Raw genomic sequence first — 23,768 nt, 5'->3', positions numbered from 1 at the left:
TTAACAGCCTTTTGTCATGATTTATCTCCCTCAGCCCCCACCCCTGACACACACTTTCTCAGTCTTCTTATATTTTACTCCCCCTCATGTCCTCTACAGTGACCTGGTAGTGAGCTGGTGAATTCTTATCGGAGGTCCCAGTGACAACCGGCAGTGGAGTCCACTGGAGACAGTAACAGCAGAGGAGGCAGTCATTGAAGAGCAACCCTGAGATGGACATACTGGGTATTGCAAAGACAAGTCGTGACCTCCCCTCACTCCATGTGAGTAGGAGTGCTCAGTGGGAGTGTCCCCAGATGGAATATAGCATGGGAATGTGACTTCTCTTCCTTTTCCTCTAAAAGAAGAGGCAGGGGGGCTGAACTAAATGATTCCCAAGGCCATGTCCATCTCTCTAGCTACTATTTTTAGGATTGTCCCAGTTCCTTGGTATATAAAATATGAGAAATGAATGTGTCCACATTCTTGCCGATTTTTAAAAAATAATAAGCATTTTTATTTATAGTTTTGAGTTGCAATCCCTCCTTCCCTCCCTACCCTTCCCTGAGGTGGTAAGAAACCAGATATTGGCTCCACATGTATGATTATGTAAAACATGACCATATTAGTCATTTTGTACAAGAAAACTCAAATAAAAGAAAAAAGTGAAAGTGGAAAAATAACATGTTTCAGTCTGGGTTCCATCAATTTCAGTTCTCTCTTTGGAGGGGGATAGTATATTTCATCCTTTGGGATTGTCTTGGATCATTGTATTGCTGAGAAAAGTTAAAGCCTTCCACAGTTCTTCATCAGACAATATTGCTGTCTCTGTGCATGCCATTCTCTTGGTTCTGCCCACTTCATTATACGTCAGTTCATACAAGTCTTTCCAGGCCTTTCTGATATCCCCAAGCTTGTCATTTGTTAAAGCATTCTTGCATATTTCAAGGAAGAGGAAATGCCGACTCACTTAGAGGAACTGAGGCTATTAGAATACAAAGACTCTTCCTTTCTCATTGCTCCCACCTCTTGGAAAAAGGCAGAGTTCTCAGAAATTTTAGCTGGCTCCGAAAAGGGGACAATGAGAAGGACCCGGCCGGCCCTACTGCTCCCAGACATATCTTAGGAATCTCCATATACAATTCTTTGCTGAAGGACAGAAATGAAACAATTCTTGCTCATAAAAAGCTTCTATTTTACTCAAAGGATGCATATGCAAATAAATAAATTCCAGGCAATTTGAGTATAAGGTGTGTATTGTCCATGTAGGCTATGTGCGTCCACATGGGTTGTCTAAATGTGGCTCCTAGAGAGTCCTTGATAGCTAGCTATCTCTGCATCCCTCTCCAAGGAAGAATGATTCCAGCCCAAAGAGAAGGAGCCATGAGGCTGGTCACTGTAGGAAACATTTAAATATGAAAAAGCAACAGCGGTTACCTGACTAGAATTCTATTTGTCTAAATACTGCTGGTTTAAGTGGCATGATTTTTTTGGTTCAAGCTGCTTCCCCAGTATCTCATAAAGAGCTCTTAAGGGGAGGGAGGGGGGCAGTGCCTCAAGCTTACATGGGCAAGCTTGACTTCTTCCTATTTAATACTAGTTACACAAAAGATTACTATAAATAGTGAATAGCATGTAAACTCATTTAGCCAGGCAGATAGCAAACTGAAATCAGAGAATGAGAATGGTGAATGGTGACTGGGATGAAAATGTCCAGCTACCTTTATTACATAGGCAGGATGTCTGGTGCTATGTAGGAGGGGAATGAAGTCAAGAGAAGCCAACCTCAGCTCTTGCCAATGGCCATTCTCTTGGCCTTTCCCAAGGCAGTGCACTACCTGGACTTCATGCTTGTTACCCCTCCTGTGACACTTCAGTGCCTGCTCTTGTATGTATTCCACTCATGGATGGCTGGTATCTTGGCTGCTCAGGATCTGATAATTCAGAATAAAGGCAATTAATGTCTCAAATGGTAGGTCCCTATAATCCAAGGCTCATATGGATTTAACAACTAAGGATAATGATGAAAGCAAAAATGTGAATTAATTGACAAATATAATTACAATCATATAGATAGTAGATGACAAAAGTAAATGATGACATTATTCATTAATATATACTTTCCATCAATGCATTAATAAATAAAATATCTTGGGATTGACACACCAAAGCATATAAAAGAATTGTATATATTCGATTAGAAAATGTTCTTTAGCAGTCTGTGACAGCCAGCGGAGCAGCCAGTGCGAGGTGGGGCTGCCTCCAGAGGAGCCCGGGGCACTGAGGCTGTGGCTGCCTCTGCGGCAAGCGACTGTGGAGCCCAGCCGCGAGTCAGCCACCCAGAGCCTAGCCCAGCCCAGCTCGAGTGGCCAGTCTGCTACTGCTGCTGCCAACTAGAGAGCCGATTGGTCCGGTGCCTCCCTCCCTCTACCCTCTCTCTGGCTCCCTTGCTCCCTCATCACTCAGCCCAGAGCCCTGACAAACGAGCAGAGCCCCAGAAGGCGACAGCTGCTGAGCGCAGCTGAGGAGTAGCGGCAGCCCCCCACATCTCCCATCATGCCCATGGGCATTGTGGCCCCCAAGAATCTGGACCTTGAGTTCGACTGGCTGCAGTCCTGCTTCTCCCCGAGACGAGGACGACTTCTACGTGGGCAGCCTGGACACCAAGCCCCTGGGGAGGACATCTGGAAGAAGTTGGAGCTGCTGCCCATGCCACTGCTCTCCCCAGCCGAGGAATCGGCCCCTGCGGACTGCCCAGCCCAGTGCCCACCTAGCCCGGGGGCAACGAGCCGCCATCCCCAGCTGTTGCTACTGCCACCAACACTGAGCTGTGGGGGATTGGGGGCGGCCCACATGGCCTAGGGTGAGGACAACCTCAGTGCCTTCATGCTGTGGGACTGCATGTGGAGCGGCTTCTCGGCGCCTGAGAAGCTCTGGAGGGTAGTCACTGAGAAGCTGCCGGCCGGCCGGCGGGGATGCCGGCCAATGGCCCAGCCAAGGCCAGTGCAGCCTCCTCCTCCTCCCCGGCCGCCCCCTGGCGCTGTGGAACTGCCGTGAGCTCCTGGCCCCCAGGGCCGCTGACCTGTGCAACCCCGCCTCTGAGTGTGTGGACCGGGCTGTGGTCTTCCCCCTCCCAGTGAGCAAGCCTGAACCCCGGCAGCTGCGGGAGGGGCGGGGCAGCACCCCCGCGACCGGCCGCCCCTTCCCCATGGCTGAAACCAGGGCCAACAGCTGCTGGGGGCCGACACCCTGAGCAACTCAGATGATGAAGAAGAGGAGGAGGAGATCGATGTGGTGATGGTGGAGAAGCGCTGAGAGTCGTCCTCCAACACCCCCAAGGCAGTCACCATGTTCACCATCATCTTGGGCCCCAGAACGCCGTCTTGGCCACTGCCACCATCAGAGCCCAGGTGGGGAGCTGATCCTAAAGCCGGGTGCGCTCATCCATCAGCAGCTCAACCACGCCGGCCCCTCCCCTTACGCAGAGATCGTGGACGTGCCTCCCCCGAAGATGAAGGCCAAGACCCCACCCTACCCCACCAAGAGTGTCCCAGTGGTGCCCAAGGCCAAGAGCCTGAGTCCCTGAAACTCCAACTCGAGGACAGCAACGGCCACTGCAACCACAGCATCCTGGAGCTCCGTGACCTGAGGTCCAGTGTCATCAGCCTCAGGGTAGGTGTGCCAGAGCTGGTGAAGAACAATTAGGTGGCCAAGGGGGTCATTTTTGTTTTTTTGTTTTGTTTTTGCGGGGCAACGGGGTTAAGTGACTTGTCCAGGGTCACACAGCTAGTAAGTGTATAGTGTCTGAGGCTGCATTTGAACTCAGGTCTTCCTGAATCCAGGGCTGGTGCTCCACTTAGCTGCCCCTAAGGGGGTCATCTTGCAAAAGGCCATGAGGAATGTGCCCTGGCTGCAGGCGGAGGAGCACCAGCTCCAGCTGGATAAGAAGCTGATAGCTAAGCAGCAGCTGCTGGGAAAGATAGAGCACTTTTGGACTTGCTAAGCCAGGAGGCCTTGGACAATCACTGTCACTTAGCATACTTTTTTAAAAATTGTTCAAGATAAAATAGTGTTTTGATGTTAAGGATGTTGGTTTACTTTCTTAATTTTAATTTTTTAAATTAAAAAAAATTTTTTACAGGGCAATGAGGGTTAAGTGACTTGCCCAAGGTCACACAGCTAGTAAGTGTCAAGTGTCTGAGGCTGGATCTGAACTCAGGTCCTCCTAAATCCAGGGCCAGTGCTTTATCCACTGTGCCACCTAGCTGCCCCTGGTTTACTTTCTTTCTTTTTTTTTTTAGTGAGGCAATTGGGGTTAAGTGACTTGCCCAGGGTCACACAGCCAGTAAGTGTTAAGTGTCTGATGCTGGATTTGAACTCAGGTACTCCTGACTCCAGGGCCGGTGCTCTATCCACTTGCGCCATCTAGCTGCCCCCCCTGGTTTACTTTCAATACGGTCCTCTCTCCAGTGACTTGATGGGGGGGGGGGGGGGGAAGGCAGGGCTGGACGGGGTACCTTGAGAGGCCTTGGGAGCTGGCTGGAGGGAAGAGGATGGACCCACTGCTGGAGGGGGGATGCCTGGAGCTGGGCCCTCCTCCCTTGAAGTGCGGGCGGTCCTTCCATGGTGGGTCTGGAGCCTCCAGACAAACTCCAAAGTCAGGCCTTCTTTGCTCGATGGTGCTAACACGTCCCAGCCCACTGGTGGACTCTTCCGTGTGGGTCCAAGTCCCACCCCTTGCTATTCCGTTGCTCCTGGGGGAGCAAGCTAGATCTCTGTCAATAAGGATTCCACACTTGCCTTTGTCTGTCTTTGGGGGAATGAGCCTTGGCCACTCTGCCCTCCACTTTGGAGATGGGTGATTCCTACCTAAGTACTGTGATGTTCGAGGAGCATGTTTTCTATACAGATACCTTGTTAAACACTGTTCTATACTGGACTAATTCTTACTCTGTATACCTTAGTATGACATAGAGACATGACTACATTTGATATTTATATTTTTGTAGGAAAATGAGTTGTGAAGTTTTGAATAGATATTATTTAACTTATTTTTATTATTTTTGGAACTAAGAAGTTTTTGTAAAAAAATCGACTTCTCTAGGCCTCTTTTGCCTCCTTGCCTTGTTTCTTGTTGTTGGTGTCCTTGTTAATGTTGGGGGCACAGAACTGGGGATGGGCAAAGTTCTGTGTTTCACTTGTCTTGGAAATATCGATTTAGTGCTACATCTTTGAGCACTTTGAAATACCTCATGTCTATGAAAATAAAGAGTCACTGAATGGAAAAAAAATGTTCCTTAAAGAAATAAAGAACTTAAATAGCTGGAGAAATATTAATAATACTTCTAAAATTAATACTGTATTAGGAAATCAAAGCCATCTGGCATTGGTTCTAAAATAGAGAGATAGATGAGTAGAACAAACTACACAAGGAAGAATTAAAAAAAAAAGAAACTCAATAACCTAGTGATTTTTAAACAAAGGAAAACATGCTGTGAAAACTAGAAAGTTCTAAATGAATATGAACTTAATATTAATGATCAGGCAATTACAAAATATAAATTTGATTACATGAATATGAAAAGCTTTTGCAAATGTTCTTTTTTTTAAAACTACGTATACAATAGTATGTTGATGCTTTCACCTTTGTGAAAAATACTATAATACAAGTTAAAACACAGTCTTAAATGAATGAAAATCTCTATGAAAATAAACCCATACTATTAATTTCAAAATGTAGCTGTAATAGCATAAAAAGAAACTTTTATGTAACATTTGAACTGACATTACTTCTCTGAGGGAATCTATAACATGTTTGATTTCGATATCTGAAATCCCCAAATCTCATATTAATATCTTGCTGTTTAATTCTGCATTCCTGCAAAATGTGGCCCCGTTTATGGCAATAGAAACAGGTTCTTGAAGTCTGATGGTCCTGTCTTGCATATCTTTCTTTGGCCTAAGCTTCTCTTGTTTTTCTTTAGCCCCTTTATTTTCTCTGTTGATCCTTTCATAATGATGTGAATACTTTGTAACATTTTTAATTAAAGGCAAAAGCAAATGAACAAAATTATAAATTAAATGAGCATTTCTGGAATTTAAAGGGTTCTCCTCTAAGGTTGGGAGTAATGTAGGACTATAGGAAAAGCCTGAATCACTGAACTTAGAAGCCATGGGAGTGCGTGCGGGCATGGGCACTGAGGCTCCTGGGGCAGGCTCGCTTCCAGTGGTAGATGGGATGGGCAACAGCCAAGTTTTGGCAGCTGCTGCTGAGTAGGAGCTCCACTGCTGGCAGGGTGGCTGGAGAGGCAGGGGTGGGTGCATGTGCCAGCTCAGGACTTGAGGGTGGTGGAGTAGGAAATTTCATCACCAGGGGCATGGCCATGGGAGGAGTAGGAGGAAGGGTCAGGGGAGGGGGAAGTGAGGTCACCGGAGGGGAAGAGGAATCCAACTTCTGAGCAATAGCAGTTTCCCAGCAGTTCCAGGAAGGGCTGTGGTCACGTGTCAGGGAGCAATAACAAGACAGGTGTTCACATGGAGATTTGGGGGAGAAAGGCATAGTGTTGGGATTTGAAAAAAATGCAGGATGCTGAAAGCAGGAATTGGAGAAAAGTGTTTGAGAATGTTAGAAACGCAGCTAACCATTCATAGTGTTGCACAGCTCTAGTGTTAGCAGCCCCAGGGTTGCTAGCAGGTCACTGTTCAAAAATTCCAAGCAGGCAGCAGTTGGTGAGTGAAGGCTTTATTCATCTTTGTGAAGATGGGCACTCTTCTGAATGTGCTGGAGAGTGCCCTGAAGTGAGGTCCCTCACTTCTATTTATACTCCTCAAGGGGTCCCCTCCAACCAATCACATTAAGGCATTTCAATACACCTCATTTACATACTCCCCCTATCAACATACAGCTTAACAATAACAACCAATCAGATTGTACCAAATGGACCAATCACAGTGGTAAAAACTAGTCAGGTGGTACCAGTTGACCAATCAAATTTTTAAAATTACAATACCAGGCCATAACCTATTCTGGGCAAGAGTGTCAGCTCCTCCTCACAACAATACCCTGTTAACATACATAACTCTTCAAGAAAGAAAACCTGCCTTGGGGTTTGACCAATCAGATTGCTCCGTTTACTGACCAATCAGATTGCAGCCTTAGGCCCCAACCCTATGCTGGAGTAAGAATGTCCCCATTCCCCACTAAACAGTGCTTGTGTAAACATAACCTTTCAAAACAAAACTCAAGTCAGGGCTTGAACTCCGAGTCATGTGGGGATCACCTTGGGTGCCTCAAGGTGAACTCCCAGCCCAGGCCGACTCCCACAAAACCCAGGCCCTTCTTCACGCCCTGCTCGGGCCTAAGGCCCAGGAGCCTCAGCTCCTCAGAGCCGCCTGTGCTGAGTGGCCCCCTACTGGGAGGTTTGGGCCACAAAGCTGTAGGGCCTGAAACCAGACTCACTCTCTGCCTTAAGGGCTCTGTGAAGAGTCCAAATATGGTCTTTTCTCTCAAGAAGGAGCAGGTGATGGAGCAGCTAGGTGGCAAAGTGGATAAAACATTGCCCCTGGATTCAGGAAGACCTGAGTTCAAATCCGGCCTCAGACACTTGCCACTTACTAGCTGTGTGACCCTGGGCAAGTCACTTAACCCCAATTGCCTACCCCCCCCCCAAAAAAAAGAGAAGGTGCAGGTGAGACAAGTCTGCAGGACAGGAGCAGGGGAGGGAGAAACTGGCGTCTCCTCCTTGCTCAATCTATGTCAAAGTTCCCAATTATTAAAATGTTTGGGGGACTTAGGGTACAGGATTATTTTCAAATCACTCCATGTTTGGGGATCAAAAGATCCAAATTGTGGCCACCAGTCCTCCAACAAGCAAAAATATTTTTATGCCACCTAAAACAGTTTGATAAGCTTTCTCTTGGCCATGTCCAGTTTTGGTTCTAATTGACCCTCATCCCAATACATGAGTAGTTTTTCTAGGGGAGACCCCTGTATTATATAGTAGGGTTTGGTATTTTTAGTCCCCAGATTGTAATTCAAAATTTGCCTTACTAAACCAAAAAGAGAAATAAAAATAAAAAAATATACAAAAATAAAGCCCTAACATGATCTTGTGAAATTGCAGCCTATAATTGTTTCAAAAAACTTTTCTTCTTATCTCCCTGTTTGCCTGTTAATTAAAGTTTGAGAAAAGCAGGAACTTGGGAAAGAAACCCAAGGGGGGAGGCTGAATACTGAAAGAGACAGGCACATAAACAGGTGAACCGTACAAACATAGGCTTTCTTATGCAGCTTACTTGAAGAGAAGATCAGAAGATTTCAAGGTCCAACATGCCCTTCGTGGTTCAGCCAAACTGTGGCAATTAAAAATTTATGGGGTGCCTTATAATTGCCCCAAGTATTAGGGAAACTTAGCTGGGGTTACTAATGTATATCTACTTAGACATTAGAGGCTATAGCACCAGTTTGGAGCACATTAAATATTAGTAAAGAGAGCAAACGTGGCTCTAAAAGATCAGAAGGCCTCTCTAGGACAGAGGAGACAGAGAAATGGGCCCGTGGCTGCTCCTTCAGTGCGCCAGGGCCAAGAGCAAGAGTGCCCAGCGTAAGCTTGCTGAGGTCAGGAGAACCGCCTTTTCACACCACTCAAAGCTCGTTGTCTAGCATCATTCAAATCTATTGGTTTACTGGACTTGGGGGTGGTCTGGTGCAGTAGGAGCGTGTTGAGGTGAAAGTACAGAGGACAGACCCTCTGGGGGGAAAAGCTTTCAGGTAGGTGGGGTTCGAGTGAGGGAGCTTCCTGTAGGTGGTGAGAGAAAGGACCCTATCTGGACTCTTCTCAGAGCCCATGGGTCAGAGAGTGAGTCTGGTTTCAGGCCCTACCTCCCAGCAGGGGGCCCACGAGGCTCTGAGGAGCCAAGGCCCCTGGGCCTTAGGCCCAAGCAGGGCCTGGAACCAGGCCTGGATTTTGTGGGAGTCGGGCTAGGCTGGGAGTTCACCTTGAGGCGCTTGAGGTGATCGCCACATGACCCCGATGTTCAAACCTCGACTTAAGTTTTGTTTCTTGACAAGTTATATGCGGTAACCTGTGTTCACGTAGCACTGTTCTAGTGAGGAATGAGAACATTCTTGCCCAGAATAAGGGTAAGGCCTAGTGCTGCAATCTTATTGGTTAAAATCAGGAGACGAGAGAAGAGAAGGCTGGGAGATGGGGCTGGCTCATCTCTGATTGGGTCACAGATCTAGTCCCGCCCCGATCTCTGGCCAATGGACGCAAGAGCTATGAAACCGTATTCAGAAGCCAGGGGCGGGTTGTGCGCATGCTCCTGTCCGTCCTGTTGGCCTAGGACTCTAGAGAGCTCCCCTGCACAATCTATCACCATCACTCTGAGTTGGGAGAAATCCAGGCCCCTCGTACCCCCCAGAGCCTCCACAGCCCATATGGTTGGCTCATTTTGCGTGCAAGTGGATTTCTGTCTCAAACTACTGGGCTGAGGCAGTTGGATGCGGAGCATGCGCATAAATCATTCCTGGCGCTTGAACTACATTACCCAGAAGACGGGGGGGGGGGGCTCTCGTGCCTCACGTGATTCCCTTCTGGACGCTTCTCTAGGAACCGGAAGTTGGGGCTCTCGAGCTTTCTACCTGCCTCTAATCTTGCTCCGGTAGCCCCAGCGGGGGTAACGCCAGAGGGGTATGGAAGAATGTAGGGCCCTTGAGGGGAGCCCCCCCAGCCCGGCTTCCCATCATCCCATGAGCCCTTGACTCCTTTCCTCGCGGACCCCGGAGCCCTTCCCCCTCAGGGTCCCCTCCTCCTGGATGCTAGAGCCCCTCCCCCCCGCCCCCCTCAGCCCCTCCCCCCAGCCCCCTCCGGTCTCGATGCTGGGAGGAGCCACAGGGTGGGTTGGCCCTGAGGCGTCTCCGCGGACCCTCCGTCTCCTCTTCCCCAGCTTTGTCGCCCCTCCCGGCCGGCGGCGGCTTTGGGGAAGAAGAAATGGCCTCCAGCCTCCTGACGGCCAGGGTCCGCCAGGTGAGTGGGGCCGCCGCCTCCAAGGCCGCTTGCCGACACCCTGGGACGGCCGGGCGGGCGGTTCGCAGGATGCGCGGCCGCCGCGGAGGCCCTGACACGGATTCCGAAGGACTCGGGGCCCAGGCCCGCCGTGAGGCCGCGTGAGGCCCTGCCAGGCGGGCCCGGGCGCCATGCTGGGTGCCCTGCCCCGGGCGCCGGGGGACCCAGGGGGGAAGGGAGGCGGCTGGGGCGAGTCTGGGGTCTCGGGAGACGGATGCGGCGGAAGAAGAGACGGGGCCGCTTCCAGGCCGGAGCTCATCCATCCGGCGGGAACGCCGCCTTTGGTGCCTGGCGCGGTCTCGGACCCTCCCCATCCACCTGCTGGCTCTCCGGGCGGCCTTGAAGACCCCGCCAGCCGCCCCACCCCCACCAGGAAACCCTTTCAGTCATCCTTATTCAAGTGCCAATCACTTTATCCATCTCCGTGTGTCTTTGTGTCTACAGTTACACACACTCAGATACACACACACTCACACACTCATACACACACACACTGTATCTTGTCTGTCCATAGTTGTTTTCATGTTGTCTCCCCTGTTAGATTGTGCGCTTCTCAAGAACAAGGATTTTGCTTCCTAGCATACAGTGGGTGCTTAATTAATGCTTAGTCAGCGTTGCAGCGTGGTCTACATGAAGAGCCTTTGTGTCCAGAATGATGGAAGTCATGTCCCATCTAAGATACTATTTTCATTCTGATAAACTTCATTTTAGGGCAGGGGTCCTTAACCTGGGCTCTGTGATTTTTTTAGAATATATTTTGATAACGGTTTCACTACAGTTGGTCTCCATTGTAATCTTATGTATTTTTCTTTATGCATTTTTCTTTATGCATTTAAGACGTTTTAAGAAGGGGGTCCGTAGGTGTCATCAGTCTCCCACAGGGGGAGAGGTCCAGGACATGAAAAGCCATTAAGAACCTCTGTTTGAGGGAGTTCCTTTTTAGGAGATAGAGAAGCTTTGGTGGAGGGTGAATAGCTAGTGTGTGAAGGGCTGTAGCGTGAAAGGATGAGACTTGTCCTCCTTGGCTCCAGGGGAGGAAAGTAGGAGAAGCAGCAGGAAGCTATGAAGAGGCAGGGGAAAGATTTAGGCTGGTTAAAATCAGGATACACACCCCAACTTGGAGGGCTCTGCAGAAGTTCAGGGGGCACTTGGGCAATGTTGGCATGTTTGGGCAGGGACTGGAGGGAAGAATCCTCCTGAAGAGGCCTTTGGTCAGGTTTGGCTGGAGAGCTTGAGATCGTGGACACCCACAACCTTGTTTTGTAAGGTTGTCATCAGGAAAGAAATTTGCAATTCCTAAAGTACATTCTCTACTAGTGGCTTCTCTTCTCGTTTTGATGCATCTTCTGCGTGACTTCCTTTGATGAAGTCTGTGGTCCAACAACAGTTCCATCACGTAATGCCCTCCCTCCTCTCTCTGCCCCTTAGAATCTTCAAGAGTCAGCTCAGGCTCAGACGCAGCTAGGTGGCACAGTGGATAGAGCACCAGCCCTGGATTCAGGAGAACCTGAGTTCAAGTCCGGCCTCAGATTTGACCCTTAACTAACTGTGTGACCTTGGGCAAGTCACTTAACCCTTACTGCCCTGCAAAAACCCAAACCAAACCAAACCAAAACCCTCAGCCAGGCTCTCCCTCCCTCATGTGCATGTAGCTTCCTGCTTGAGGTCTATTCAGTTCCTCAGGTGTGCTGGTGCTTTCCTCTCTGCAATTACTGAGTTCTTTAATATATATTTTTAAATTTTCGTCAGTATTCAGTGTTCTTCTCATCCGGGGCAATGGAGGCTGCTTGCAGGCAGCTTTTGTCTTTATATCCCAGTGCTTGGCTCTGTGCCGGGTACTCAGGCTAGACCAGCATTCATAAATGCTTCCTGAATGAACAAATGAACAGATGATGCATGATTGACAATCTAATTCAAACTCAGGTGCATCATGGGGGCTCAGTAAATATTTGACTTGGAATCCATCTAAGTTTGAACGTCAAGAAACCCTCCTGGTAGTTCTGGGGCAACCACCTCTTTCTTCTAAGATGGTCCTTGAGTGTTCACAAATGTGTCTCATGTTTCAGGAATTGTTAACATTCAGAGATGTGGCCGTGGACTTCAGCCCGGAGGAGTGGGAACACTTGCAGCCTTCTCAGAAGGATTTGTACAGGGATGTGATGCTGGAGAATTACAGGAACCTTCTCTGGCTGGGTAAGCACAGCTTCCCCTGTGCCTTTCCTTGTCGGAGGGTCTTTGCTTTCCTCCTCAGTACATATTATGGCTTTTCTTGAGTGTTTTTTACTTCATGTTTGACCATTGATGCTTGTGGCCAAGTGACAGGTATTTTCACCTGTCCTGGGGAAAAGGCCTTGGCTTTGTACAGCTGTAAAGTTTTGTTTATATGGAATAGCTACCAGTTTTTGTCGAGCTGTAAAGGGGGCTGTATGGCCCCTGAGGTTGTGCCTCCTTCACTTGCTGTTCCCTCAGGTCAAAGATTCCCCTGGTGTAGTTCTCTGAAGACACAAAATGGTTTATCCTGTTAGCATGACCTGGGTCAAATGAATTAATTTTCTACCTGAGTACAAATCTGGTCTGTGACCCACTTCCCCATACTTCCAAGGAACAGGAAGAAAGTATTTCACAACAATCCTTTGTTGTGCCCTCTGGGCTTTTCTGGCATGTTCATTTATGGGGGGTGGTGTAGGGAGAGAGGATGGATACAGTTGGCACTTAATAAATGTTCATTGGATTGGACTGAATCCTGAGGGGGTTCTCTGAACCCAGCATTTTTCTATTTCTGATAAACAGGACTTATAATTTCCAAACCAGATATAATCTACCAGCTGGAACAAGGAGAGAAACCTTGGATACCAGAGGGAGATGTCTTAAGAAGTACCTGTCCAGGTGAGTGAATGAAAACCAAGTGAGGAGAAACCATGACATACAACATCATGACTAGTCATTAAGGGGGGATCCAGGAAACTGCCCTTGAGAGCCTCCCTAGGAATGTGGGGAAGAGTTGACCTTCTCTGGCAGGAGATCCTTCCTAGAGCCTCATTCATTCTCATTATGTTTTCCTGTTATATGTTCATAGTCAGTTTGTGTTAACAGAAGTCCTTGTTGTATTTCTCGAGCTTTGCATTTTTTCATAAAGTATTTTCCAAATTTCTTTGTGTTCTCCACCCAGCCAGGTTAAGAAGTGTATACTAGCATTTTATAGTAGTGATTTGCCCTGCATTACTTAACTATTCCCTACTTTGACATTCCTTCCAGTTACTAACAGTTTGTATTGGTTTTATTCCAGACCTGTGATTTCATTTGATACAAAACTACTGCTGTTGAATCTCCTCCACCCCTGCAGATTTAAAAGTAATGCAGTCATTAGAATCTTTATGTAGCTAGGTTTAAAAAGGTTAAATACCAAACAGTGTGATTGAGTGAATGAATACGATTATTTTGTCACTTTTTACTGCATATTACCACATTACTCTCCAAAAATATTTCTGCAAGTTTTAAATTCTACCAGAGATGAATGAGTGTACCTGTGTCTCTACAACCTTGACAGCAATGACTTTTGTTGCTTTTAATTATCCCTGCTAGTTTGTTGGGCATGAGAATCCTGAGGAGTTGTTCAGATTCATGGTTCTGATTAATACTAAGGTTGAGCAGTTTTTCAATTGACTTTTAAGTTTGTCTTTCCACTTTTGAAATTTTCTCTTCATATTCTTTGACCATTTATGCATTATAGAGTGGCAGTTCCCCTTGTAAATTTTTAATATTTCCTTATGCATTTAATAAAATCATATACCTTAGCTCTGGTGGTTACTAATTATGTGACCATAGGCCTTATCAATTATTCTTTCTCAGCCTTGGGCAACTAACACTCTTTAATTATAGATGGGTTGCAGCCAGCATTGGTGGAGGAAAGTAGTTTCCACACTTAATGAAATCACAGGTCTTTGAGCTATTGACTTTATACATTTTACACAGCAAATTATTCTTCTCATGCATGCCATCAGCCACTTCATGAGAATATTTTTATCTAAGAAAGAGACCTTCATACTAGGGAGTATGATCACATTTCCCAAAAGTGTTTCAGCCTTTTCTCCTTTTTGGTTATTGGCCCAACTTGTTATCCTTTGACTGTGTCCACCCTTCCCAGAGAGAAATGAGTCTATAAGGTCCCAAAAGACTTACTGTAGTGTTAAGCTTTTACTTTTTTTTATTTCTTTCTTTCTTTCTTTCTTTTTTTTTTTTTTGCTTTGCAGGGCAATGAGGGTTAAGTGGCTTGCCCAGGGTCACGCAGCTAGTAAGTGTCAAGTGTCTTGAGACTGGATTTGAACTCAAGTCCTCCTGAATGCAGGGCTGGTGCTTTATCCACTGTGCCACCTAGCTGCCCTCCCAGTGTTAAGCTTTTAAAGCTGTATTGTTGGATGAGTTCTATAGCTTGTGCATCTAACTGCATGTTACAGTGTGGACAGTAAGCATTCTTCATCTGCCTGGTTTTCCCTGAATGGATGGGTAGGCCAGACTCCTTTAAATGATCAATGATCTCATCCAGGAGTCTCTGTAATGTCCTAGGACTCGATGACATAAGCACATGGGCATGTGAAAAAATGAGCATCTGGAGCATTGCACTATTTACAAAAAATCCCTCCTCAGATTGGATTTTTGCCCTGGATCTTCCCCCTCCCCCCCCCTCCAATAGTAGCAAACCCTTTTGACAAGCATTAGCTTCCCACTTGTGCCTGCTCTGATGCTCACAGAATTTCAGTTGGAAAGGAGCTCAGCAACAGGTTACTCTAATGCATCTAGGAGAAGAGACCTCCCCATAACATGCCTGACAAGTAGCTAGCTCTTTAATAATTGCATTTCCTGAATAAATGCATGTTTATGACTTTTCTAACTTTTAAGACTTCTCCATTATATCCTTCGAGGAATCTTGGACAGTTTAAACAATAATTTTCTTTTTCTTGATCCATTTTATTTTTACTTCATATTTGTTTCTGAATATATCTTTGCCCACTCCCCTATCAAACAAGCTTTCCTTGTAAGATTAAAAAAGGAAAAAAAGAAGTTAAAAACCTACCAATTCTTACCCTTTTGTATAATATATATATGTGTGTGTGTGTGTGTATGTGTATGTGTATATATGTGTGTGTGTCGTGTATATGTGTGTGTGTGTATAATATATGTGTATGTGTATATATATGTATGTATGTATGTATGTATGTATGTATGTAATGTTCCCTACCTGTAATCTCCCACCTTGGCAGTGAAGGGAGGGAAGTGCATGTTCTCAGCTCTTCTCTGGGACTATTTTTGGTTATTATAATTACGCATTATGTTGTATTTTTGTAGTCACTGTCTTATTTTGTTTGTTCGCCTCACTTCCCTTTAACAGTATTTGAATAGTCTTTCCTTGCTTCTCTGAATTCTTCATATTTATCATTTTTTTTAGAGCAAAGTGATATTCCATTATAAGAATGTAACTTAGCCATCCCCAAATAGAACCTACTAATTCTCTGCCACCGAAAAAGTGTTAATATGAATGTTTTGATGAATGTGGGAGCATCCTTTCTGTCTTTGATTTTCTTATAGTGTTGGTTTAAGCATCAGTGTAAAAGTTTATTATAATGCACAAAGATAATATGATGTTATATGTTGTATATTTTGTTGTTTGATAGTCTTTCTTGATGGAGGAGATAGAAATAAGACTTAGGGTAGTACAGGAAGAAGTGAAATATTTACATTTTTATCTCTTTCAGGTTGGGAGAGTAGGCCTGAAATCAAACAGTCAGTCCCAAAGCTGGACATTTCTTTGGATGAAATCTGCCAGGAAAGCCTTGTAAGGGATGGTACCTATGCCTCCAAGTTGAGACAGACCAGGGAATGTGGCGCCCAGTTAGAGAGGAAACAGAGCAATGAGGAAAAACCTCATGAATGTAATGAATGTGGCAAGGCCTTCGGCCTGGGAACACATCCTTGCCAGCATAGGAAAATTCATACTGGAGAGAAACCTTATGAATGTAATGACTGTGGGAAGGTCTTCTGCTGGAAGATAGACCTTACCCGACATCAGACCACCCATACTGAAAAAAGGCCTTATGAATGTAATGACTGTGGGAAGACCTTCCGTCTGGCTACAGCTCTTAAACTGCATCGAAGAGTTCATACTGGAGAGAAACCTTATGGATGTAGTGAATGTGGAAGGTTCTTTAGCCGGAGAACAAATTTTACCCGGCATCAGAGTATTCATACTAGAGAGAAACCTTATAAGTGTAATGTATGTGGGCAAGCCTTTTGTAAGACCAAAGAATTAACTCGGCATCAAACGATTCATACTGGAAAGAAACCTTATGAGTGTAATGAATGTGAGAAGGCTTTCTGTCAGAAGAGAGACCTTCATCAACATCAACGCATTCATACTGGAGAGAAACCTTATACATGTAATCAGTGTGGCAAGGCCTTCCGCCATCGTACAGTTCTAATTGGGCATCAGAGAGTTCATTCTGGAGAGAAGCCTTATGAATGTAAGGAATGTGGGAAGTCTTTTACTTGGAGAACCTATCTTACTCGACATCAGAGAGTTCATACTGGAGAGAAACCTTTTCAGTGTAATGAATGTGGGAAGGCTTTCTTTCAGAAAAAAGGACTTACTCGACATCAAAGGATTCATACTGGAGAGAAACCTTATGAATGTAATGAATGTGGGAAAGCCTTCTGCCGGAGCACAGACCTTACTCAACATCAAAGAGTTCATACTGGAGAGAAGCCTTACCTGTGTAATGAATGTGGGAAGGCCTTTAACAGGAACACACACCTCACTCAACATCAACGAATTCACACTGGAAACAGACCTTATCAGTGCACACAATGTGGGAAAGCCTTCTTTCAGATAAAGGAACTTGTTCGACACCAGAGAGTTCACACTGGAGAGAGACCTTATGAATGCACAGAATGTGGGAAGGCCTTCTTTGAGAAAAAAGAACTCACCCGACACCAACGGATTCATAGTGGAGAAAAACCTTACATATGTTTAGAATGTGGCAAGGCCTTCCTCCGAAAGACTCATCTTGTTGTACATCACAGGGTTCACACTGGAGAGAAACCTTATCAGTGTAGTGAATGTGGGAAGTCTTTTTGTCAGAGCTCAGCTCTTAATCTACATCGGAAAGTTCATACTGGCGAGAAACCTTATAAATGTAATCAATGTGCAAAGACTTTCCGCCTGAACGGTTCTCTTATTGAGCATCAAAGAGTTCACACAGGAGAAAAACCTTTTGCGTGTAATGAATGTGAGAAATCCTTCTCTCGGAGGGCACATCTTGCTAAACACCAGAGAGTTCACACTGGAGAGCTTTATGAATAGTGAATGGGGTGGGGAAAACCTCTTAGGAGTATAGTTTTTTTATGTTTACACTAGAATGTTCATACTGGAGAGGAATCTTTTGAATGTATAATGAATGTGGGAATTTGACATCTCATACTAGAGAAAACCCTTAACAATGTGAAGTCTTCTGAAGATCATGAATGTCAGAAGGATTTTAGGTATTGCACACACTTAGCTAAAATGTGTAGAACTCAAAGTAAAAGAACTTAGCTAAAATGAGTAGAACTCAAAGTAAAAAGAAACCACAGAGATACATCCCAGATTTTCCATAGTGGTTTTGTCCAAGGCTTCAAGCACCTCCATATGTCAGGTGGGAAGCTATTTTCTTAAAAGTTTTTTGGCAAATCCCACAAGTATTCCCTCAATTTCTCTAGAAATTCAGAATAGTCAACTGTTCCCTTTTCCCTTTTTGCCACCTGGAAAGGTATCTTAGATTCCTGAATCTAGCTAGGAAGGGGTCTGAGGAGTCACTTAGTTCAGCACTCTCTCTCTGTGGTTGAAGCCCAGAAGTTTGTGACTTTTTCAGGGTCACAATAAATGACAAGAGTCAGGTTTCAGCCCCAGGTCCTCTGACAACCTTTGACCTTTCCATGGGCCACATAGCCCCTTCTCTCTGGTAAGGAAGGCCTCCTTTGCCCGTGCCCTTGATTAAATTTCTCCCTCATGCTCTAGCCCTTATTCTAAAAATGCTTCCCTATCTCATGCGTTTTCAGTCTTTCTTCACTGGCTGCTTACCAGCTGCTTATAGACATGCTTTTGTTTTGTTACAGGATGTCCTAGCTCTGCCTTCCTTCGTTAACAGTTGATTATTCCTAGCTGTTTGAATGGGAGGAAGCAGTAGAATAACTCACCCTTCCCTCACTTATCTCCTGCCAATGTAGGAATGTTTGGGATCTGTGTGAGGTGTGTCCCCAAGGGATCACGTGGAATGGATTGACTATGTCTGACTTCTCTGTCAGGTTCTGTGGTTTTTACCTGTGATACTCAGTGGCAGAGCTGCTAGCTGGACGTGGCATAATGCTGAATGTGGGGGTGGGGTATGAATTGAGTTACAGCTTTGGGCCTTAGCCTTAGAGCAGGTGACTAGAAGCATAGGTAGGGCCTCTGCAGTTTTGCTCTTTGACCTTACTTTGTTTCCCCTCCCGGATGTCTGCTGAGGGAACCAGAACCTGATGACTTCCCCTCTGGATTTGCAAGATCGATGGGCACACGTTGATGCTTACTCCTCTATTCCTTGAGTTGAGTAGAGAAGTAGCAATAGTTCTCATCTTCCTCCCTTTCTTCTCTGCTTCACTCCTTTCTTTCCAGACTCGTCCTCCTTCCTGCTGCCAACATGAATCTTCTCTGCCAGTTCTGGAAGCATGATCAAATCCACTCTGTCCTTGTTCTGACCTACAAGGGTCAGTCTGCTTCCCTCTCACCCCACTTAGCACTTCTGGAACCTCTGGCTATTGCTATACTGCATGTGCTTTCTCAGTATCCCCACTGGAATGTAAGCTTGTTGAGAGCAGTGTCGCTTTGCTTTTCTCTGTCTATCCTTAGTGTTTGTTTAGGATGATGCTTGGTATATGGTTAGCATTTAATAAATGCTTTGTCATTTATTCATTTCCCCAGTCCCTTGAGGTCTGACATTTGGTTCTTATTCTGTACTTTCTGTTGAGACTCTCTCCTATCTAAGATAATCAATGTATTCATGAAAAACTTGCGCACAGAGCCAGGATTGAGGAAGAAATCAAGAACAGCAGCTGGATGACCACGTAGAGTTATAACCCAAGCCTTTCCAACTTCAGCCACACACACACATTTTATTGATGTCTTTTTTGTACTAGTCATTTCTCAACACATGCTACACACTAAACCCTAACAAATGACAAGCAAAAATGAATGCTGACAGTATATTCAACATTCTTCACCTGCAGCGCCCTTCCACCTCTCTACTAAGAGGAGGAAAATGGGTATTTAAAATTTTTTTCTCCGACATTTGTCAGATGTATTTTATCTCAGGAAATACAGATGACTGAATGGTAGTCCTTGAAGTGAAGCTTCAGACCGCATTTAGTGGTTATCAGCAGGAAGGGTACTATCCCCTAGGAGTCCAAGTGGCCACAAAAGTAGGGAGCAATTAGGATGATCAGTAATTGAAGTGATGAAACTATACACAAGTGTAGTAACACTGACCGGGACAGCAGAAGTTGTTAAAAGTAGACTGGGTGGGGCAGCTAGGTGGTGCTGTAGATAAAGCACTGACCCTGGATTCAGGAGGACCCAAGTTCAGATTTGATTTCAGACACTTACCAGCTGTGTGACCCTGGGCAAGTCACTTAAGCCTCATTGCCCTGCAAAAATAAAAAAATAGACTGGGCAAATCCCATTTCAGTAAAGACCAATGTGAGCAGAGTCTGATAAGGGCAACCTATGTGAAGAAACTGGGAAGGAACCAGCCTAGGAAGAGGCTAGGATTAGAATGTGGGAGCATGACAGCTTCAAGTATTTGAAGAGCTATTATGTGGACAAAGGGTTAGACTTGGCTTGGGTGGCAAGGGGTGGGAGGATTGGGGAGATGGGGGGTGGTTTACAAAGATGCAACCTGAGACTCAGCTTCAGGGGAAAGCTACAGCAAGGAAGTTCAGTGGACTCCCAGGAGGTGGGCTGATTCTCACTAGAGATCTTTAAGGGGAGGCTGAATGACCAAGCAACTCATCAGCAAACAGTGATTAAGCACCTACTAGTGGCAGTGAGGTGGAAGAATGGAAGGAATACTGAACCCATTCAGTCAACTAGCATTTATTAATTGCCTACTATGTGCCAGACACTGCTAGGTACCAGAAGTCAAGAAGATCTGAGTTCAGATTTGGATTCAGACACTTTCTAGCCATGTGACTATACAGCCTCACTTTACTCATCTATAAAATGGGATTAACATTAGCAATTACCTCCCAGGGTTGTTATGAGAATCAAAGGAGATATTTGTCAAGTCCTTGGCAAACCTTAAAGGACTGTATAGAAATGCTAGCTGTTGTTATAATTGTTATTGGGGGTGGTGGTGCTGAGAATATGAAGAAAAAAATGAAACAGTCTCTGCCCATAAGGAGCCACATTGTCATAGAAGAGAAAATGTGGCTAGGTAGGTTATTATGAAATAGATGCTGAATTTTGGGGGGTAGGCACAAGCCTGGTGATAGGGGTGAGAATTACCAAAGCATTCTTGAGCTATGTGTGTCTTGAAGGGTGGGCAGAGGTAGGGGTCAGGAGGATGTACACACATTCCCTGAAGCCAATGCCAAGGCCCAGAGAAGATCCCTGAGGTCCCTTTCAGATTCCAGATCTCTCATTCTAAGGTCCAGCTTCTCATTGATAAGATCCGGTCACATATATTGGCACTTCCTGCCAGGCAGAGGCATTGTGAGGAAACTTATTTGCTGTGCCCAGAGTACAGTAGCAGGACAAGCTGCCACTATTCCTGCTTTGTTGCTTGGTTTAGTAATTGGGTTCAGACTCAGGCACAAACAGCTGGGTCTTGACAAGGCCAGACACTGGGAGGCCCCTTCTTATCGTTCCTGCCTGCTTCAGCTTTCTTGACAGGTTTGTGTGAGGGAGGGGTGGCCAGAAGGTATGCCTAAATATATCTGGGTATTAGGACTTGATGATGTTGGAGGATGTGGCCAAGAACCTCACCTGAGCAGAGGTGGGCTTTGCAGAAGATGCTGTACAGGGATGTGATGGTGGAGAACCCCAGGAACCTGCCCTGCCTGGGCCTTAGAACTGGAGCATCTTTGCTTCCTTCTTTGGGAAATAACATGAGCTCTCTCCAGTGTCTAGTAGTCCCTATCTGGCCTGTGGAAAGGAGTGATTCTTGGGGGCGGAGCCAAGATGGCAGAGAGAAGCCAGGAAGTTCCCTGAGCTCTCCCAAGTTTCCCTCAAAAGCAACATTAACTCAAGCCTCTAAACAGATTCTGAAAGGAGTGATTCTTAATCCTTTTGTGGCCAGGTGACAGGACATTTCTCCTATGGCCTGGTGAGCTTTTGGGTTTGTATAAATGGAAAGTGGATGTAGGATTATGGATTGTGTTGTTTCACTGTCGTCCCCACTCTCTGTTCCCTCAGATCAGAAATTTCTCCCTAAAGTTCCAGGGCTGGGGAAGGTGCTCATCCTCTCAGCGGGACCTGGGCCATATGAGCCGATTTTCTATCTAAGCCCCAAACCTGGCTAACACCCATTCCCCCATACTTCCTAGGATCAGAACACAGACCACCCTTCCAAGAGTCCTTTATATGACTCTTTGGGCCTTCCCGGATTGCCCACTTTTTTCCAGAGATAGAAGCACTAGGCTTCAGTTCTGACGTGTTTCTCTAACTCCAGCCTGTTTTCATTTCCAATGTGGTTTGCAGACCACACATGATCTCCCAGTTGTCATGAGGAGAAATACCTGGGATGCCAGAGGAAAATGGCCCCAGAAGTACCTGTCCAGGCGAGCAAGTGAAAGCCAGATGGATTAAACTTTCTAGTCAGCCTGAGTCTACTTTCTTCAATCTACCTCTGTTCTTGTATGCTTTCCCATACCTTAAATTCATTCCACAAGCATTTATTAAGCACCAGTTACCCACCAGACACTACACCAGGTGCTGGGAATACCAAGACAAAAACAAAGCATTGGCTCCGCTGGAGGACTTTACATTTTGTTTGGGGGCAAGAGGTAACACGCATACACACATATGTAAAATTACTTAGAAAACAAGGCAATGTTTGGGAAAAGGACCTTAGCATGTAGGGGATCGAGATGGGCTCCCTGTAAGAAGGGGCACCTGAGGTGGGCTTTGAAGGAAGTTCTGGATGCTGTGAGACAGGAGATGCAGCAGTACATTCTAGGAATGGAAGACAGTCCAGGAAAAGGTGTAGAGGTGAGAGATGGAATAGCCTACATGGGAACAGCAAGCAGGTCAGTCTGGGTAATGTAAGGCATATGAAGGGGAGTGATGCCAACTAAGTTTGGAAAGTGAGACAAGCCAGAAGGGTTGGGAAGGACTTTAAAAGGCCAAATGGCTCATGTTTCATTCTGGAGGCCAGAAGGAGTCATGGGAACTTCTTAAACAAGAGTAACATGGTCAGACATAGGCCTGAGGAACATAAATTTGGCAACTCGGCAACTTTGCAGGATAGATTGGAGAGCTCAGAGCCCAGAGCCCAGAGCCCAGAGATGGAGACCAATAGTCCAGGTAGGGAAGGGCTTGCTCATGCCAGTCTGATAGCTCAGTTTCTAGACTGGAATGAAATGATACCCTGGTTGATATCTATCAATTATTAAAAAGAGATTTACTCAGCTGTAGCACAGAATGTGTCCAGCAAAGATGCAACATTGATTTATTTGGGTGTGACTTCTCTTGCCTCAGTGTTGCCTATTCTTGTCTGTTGGTCAGAAGCTTGTGGGAGGAATTGGTGTCTTGTACCCAAGCCACCAGGCAGCTCTGTCCATGACCCGAGCCTTAGGTTACAAGGATGGAATTGATACCTTTTAAGGAAAAACTACCCTAGCTTACAAGGGGTCACACCTTAGGATGTCACCCCCACCAGACTTCAATCCAGGGGTGGATTGTGTGATGACACAGAAAAGGAAAATGAGAAGGAATAAGCAGACAGGTAGAGAGAGAACTAGGAGAGGGCAATGTTGGGAAAAGCCAGGGAGATGGTCAACAGTGGCCAAGGTTACCGAGAGGGCAGGAAGGGCGAGGATGGAGAAAAGGCCATTGGGTTTGGTGTCTCCATGAAATGACACTTAGGGAATCAGTCTCTATCGTTAATAGTTGAATAGTTAGCACTTGTTCTTCTCTGACCCAACCATTGGGCATGTGGGCCATTTCTAGCCTGTTGCTGCTGCAAAGAGAGCAGTCGTGAGTATTTTAGTTGACAGATCTCTCTATTTCCTTCCTGTAGCATCCTTGGGGGACAGACCCAAGTCAAAGGGTATAAACAGCTTTGTGGCCCTTGCTCTTTTCTGACTCATAATGGACTTATTTTTCCATGGCTTCCCTAACATTGGAATTTAACATTCCATTTTATTTTGTTTAATTGGTGATGTCTCAGGGTTTTCATTTACATTTACTTGTGTACTAGGGAGTTTGAACATTTTTTCATGACAAGTTTTTGTTTCTCCTAAGAAATGGGATCTTTTATGCCAATTCATTTTACATTTTGAATGTCAAACCTTCTTTAATTTTATATAATCACATTCATCATTTTTCTTCAGTGATTTATAGTTTGCTGAGTTTCCCTTGTCTCCACAAATATGATAGATGTATCATTTGGTCTTGTAATAATTTTAACATGTTTTTCTGTTTTGTGTGTGTGTGTG

At 45.6% G+C, this 23,768-nt stretch overlaps 1 protein-coding gene and 1 pseudogene across 1 annotated transcript; both read left to right on the top strand.

Moving 5' to 3' along the window:
• The first annotated feature begins 2,865 nt into the window (after positions 1–2,865).
• LOC122739256 lies at positions 2,866–3,982 on the top strand (annotated as a pseudogene).
• A 5,508-nt stretch (positions 3,983–9,490) lies between these two features.
• LOC122744184 (zinc finger protein 260-like) lies at positions 9,491–19,027 on the top strand. Its single transcript, XM_043989600.1, has 5 exons — positions 9,491–9,642; positions 9,842–10,007; positions 12,113–12,239; positions 12,837–12,932; positions 15,797–19,027. Exons 1-5 carry the CDS (start codon positions 9,491–9,493, stop codon positions 17,398–17,400), a joined length of 2,145 nt encoding a protein of 714 aa, XP_043845535.1. The 3' UTR covers positions 17,401–19,027.
• The last annotated feature ends 4,741 nt before the right edge of the window (positions 19,028–23,768 follow it).

Source organism: Dromiciops gliroides, chromosome 1 (assembly GCF_019393635.1).
Source record: "Dromiciops gliroides isolate mDroGli1 chromosome 1, mDroGli1.pri, whole genome shotgun sequence".
Classification (NCBI taxonomy): Eukaryota; Metazoa; Chordata; class Mammalia; order Microbiotheria; family Microbiotheriidae; genus Dromiciops; species Dromiciops gliroides.
This window is presented reverse-complemented; position numbering and strand designations above follow the sequence as displayed.

What these genes read in the sequence shown, in the direction of transcription:
- LOC122744184 (XM_043989600.1), top strand. Translation starts at nt 9,491, where the DNA reads ATGCGCATAAATCATTCCTGGCGCTTGAACTACATTACCCAGAAGACG. An exon ending in TGACGGCCAGGGTCCGCCAG is followed by an intron (nt 10,008 to 12,112) that starts GTGAGTGGGGCC and finishes CTCATGTTTCAG; the next exon opens with GAATTGTTAACATTCAGAGA. An exon ending in CAGGAACCTTCTCTGGCTGG is followed by an intron (nt 12,240 to 12,836) that starts GTAAGCACAGCT and finishes TCTGATAAACAG; the next exon opens with GACTTATAATTTCCAAACCA.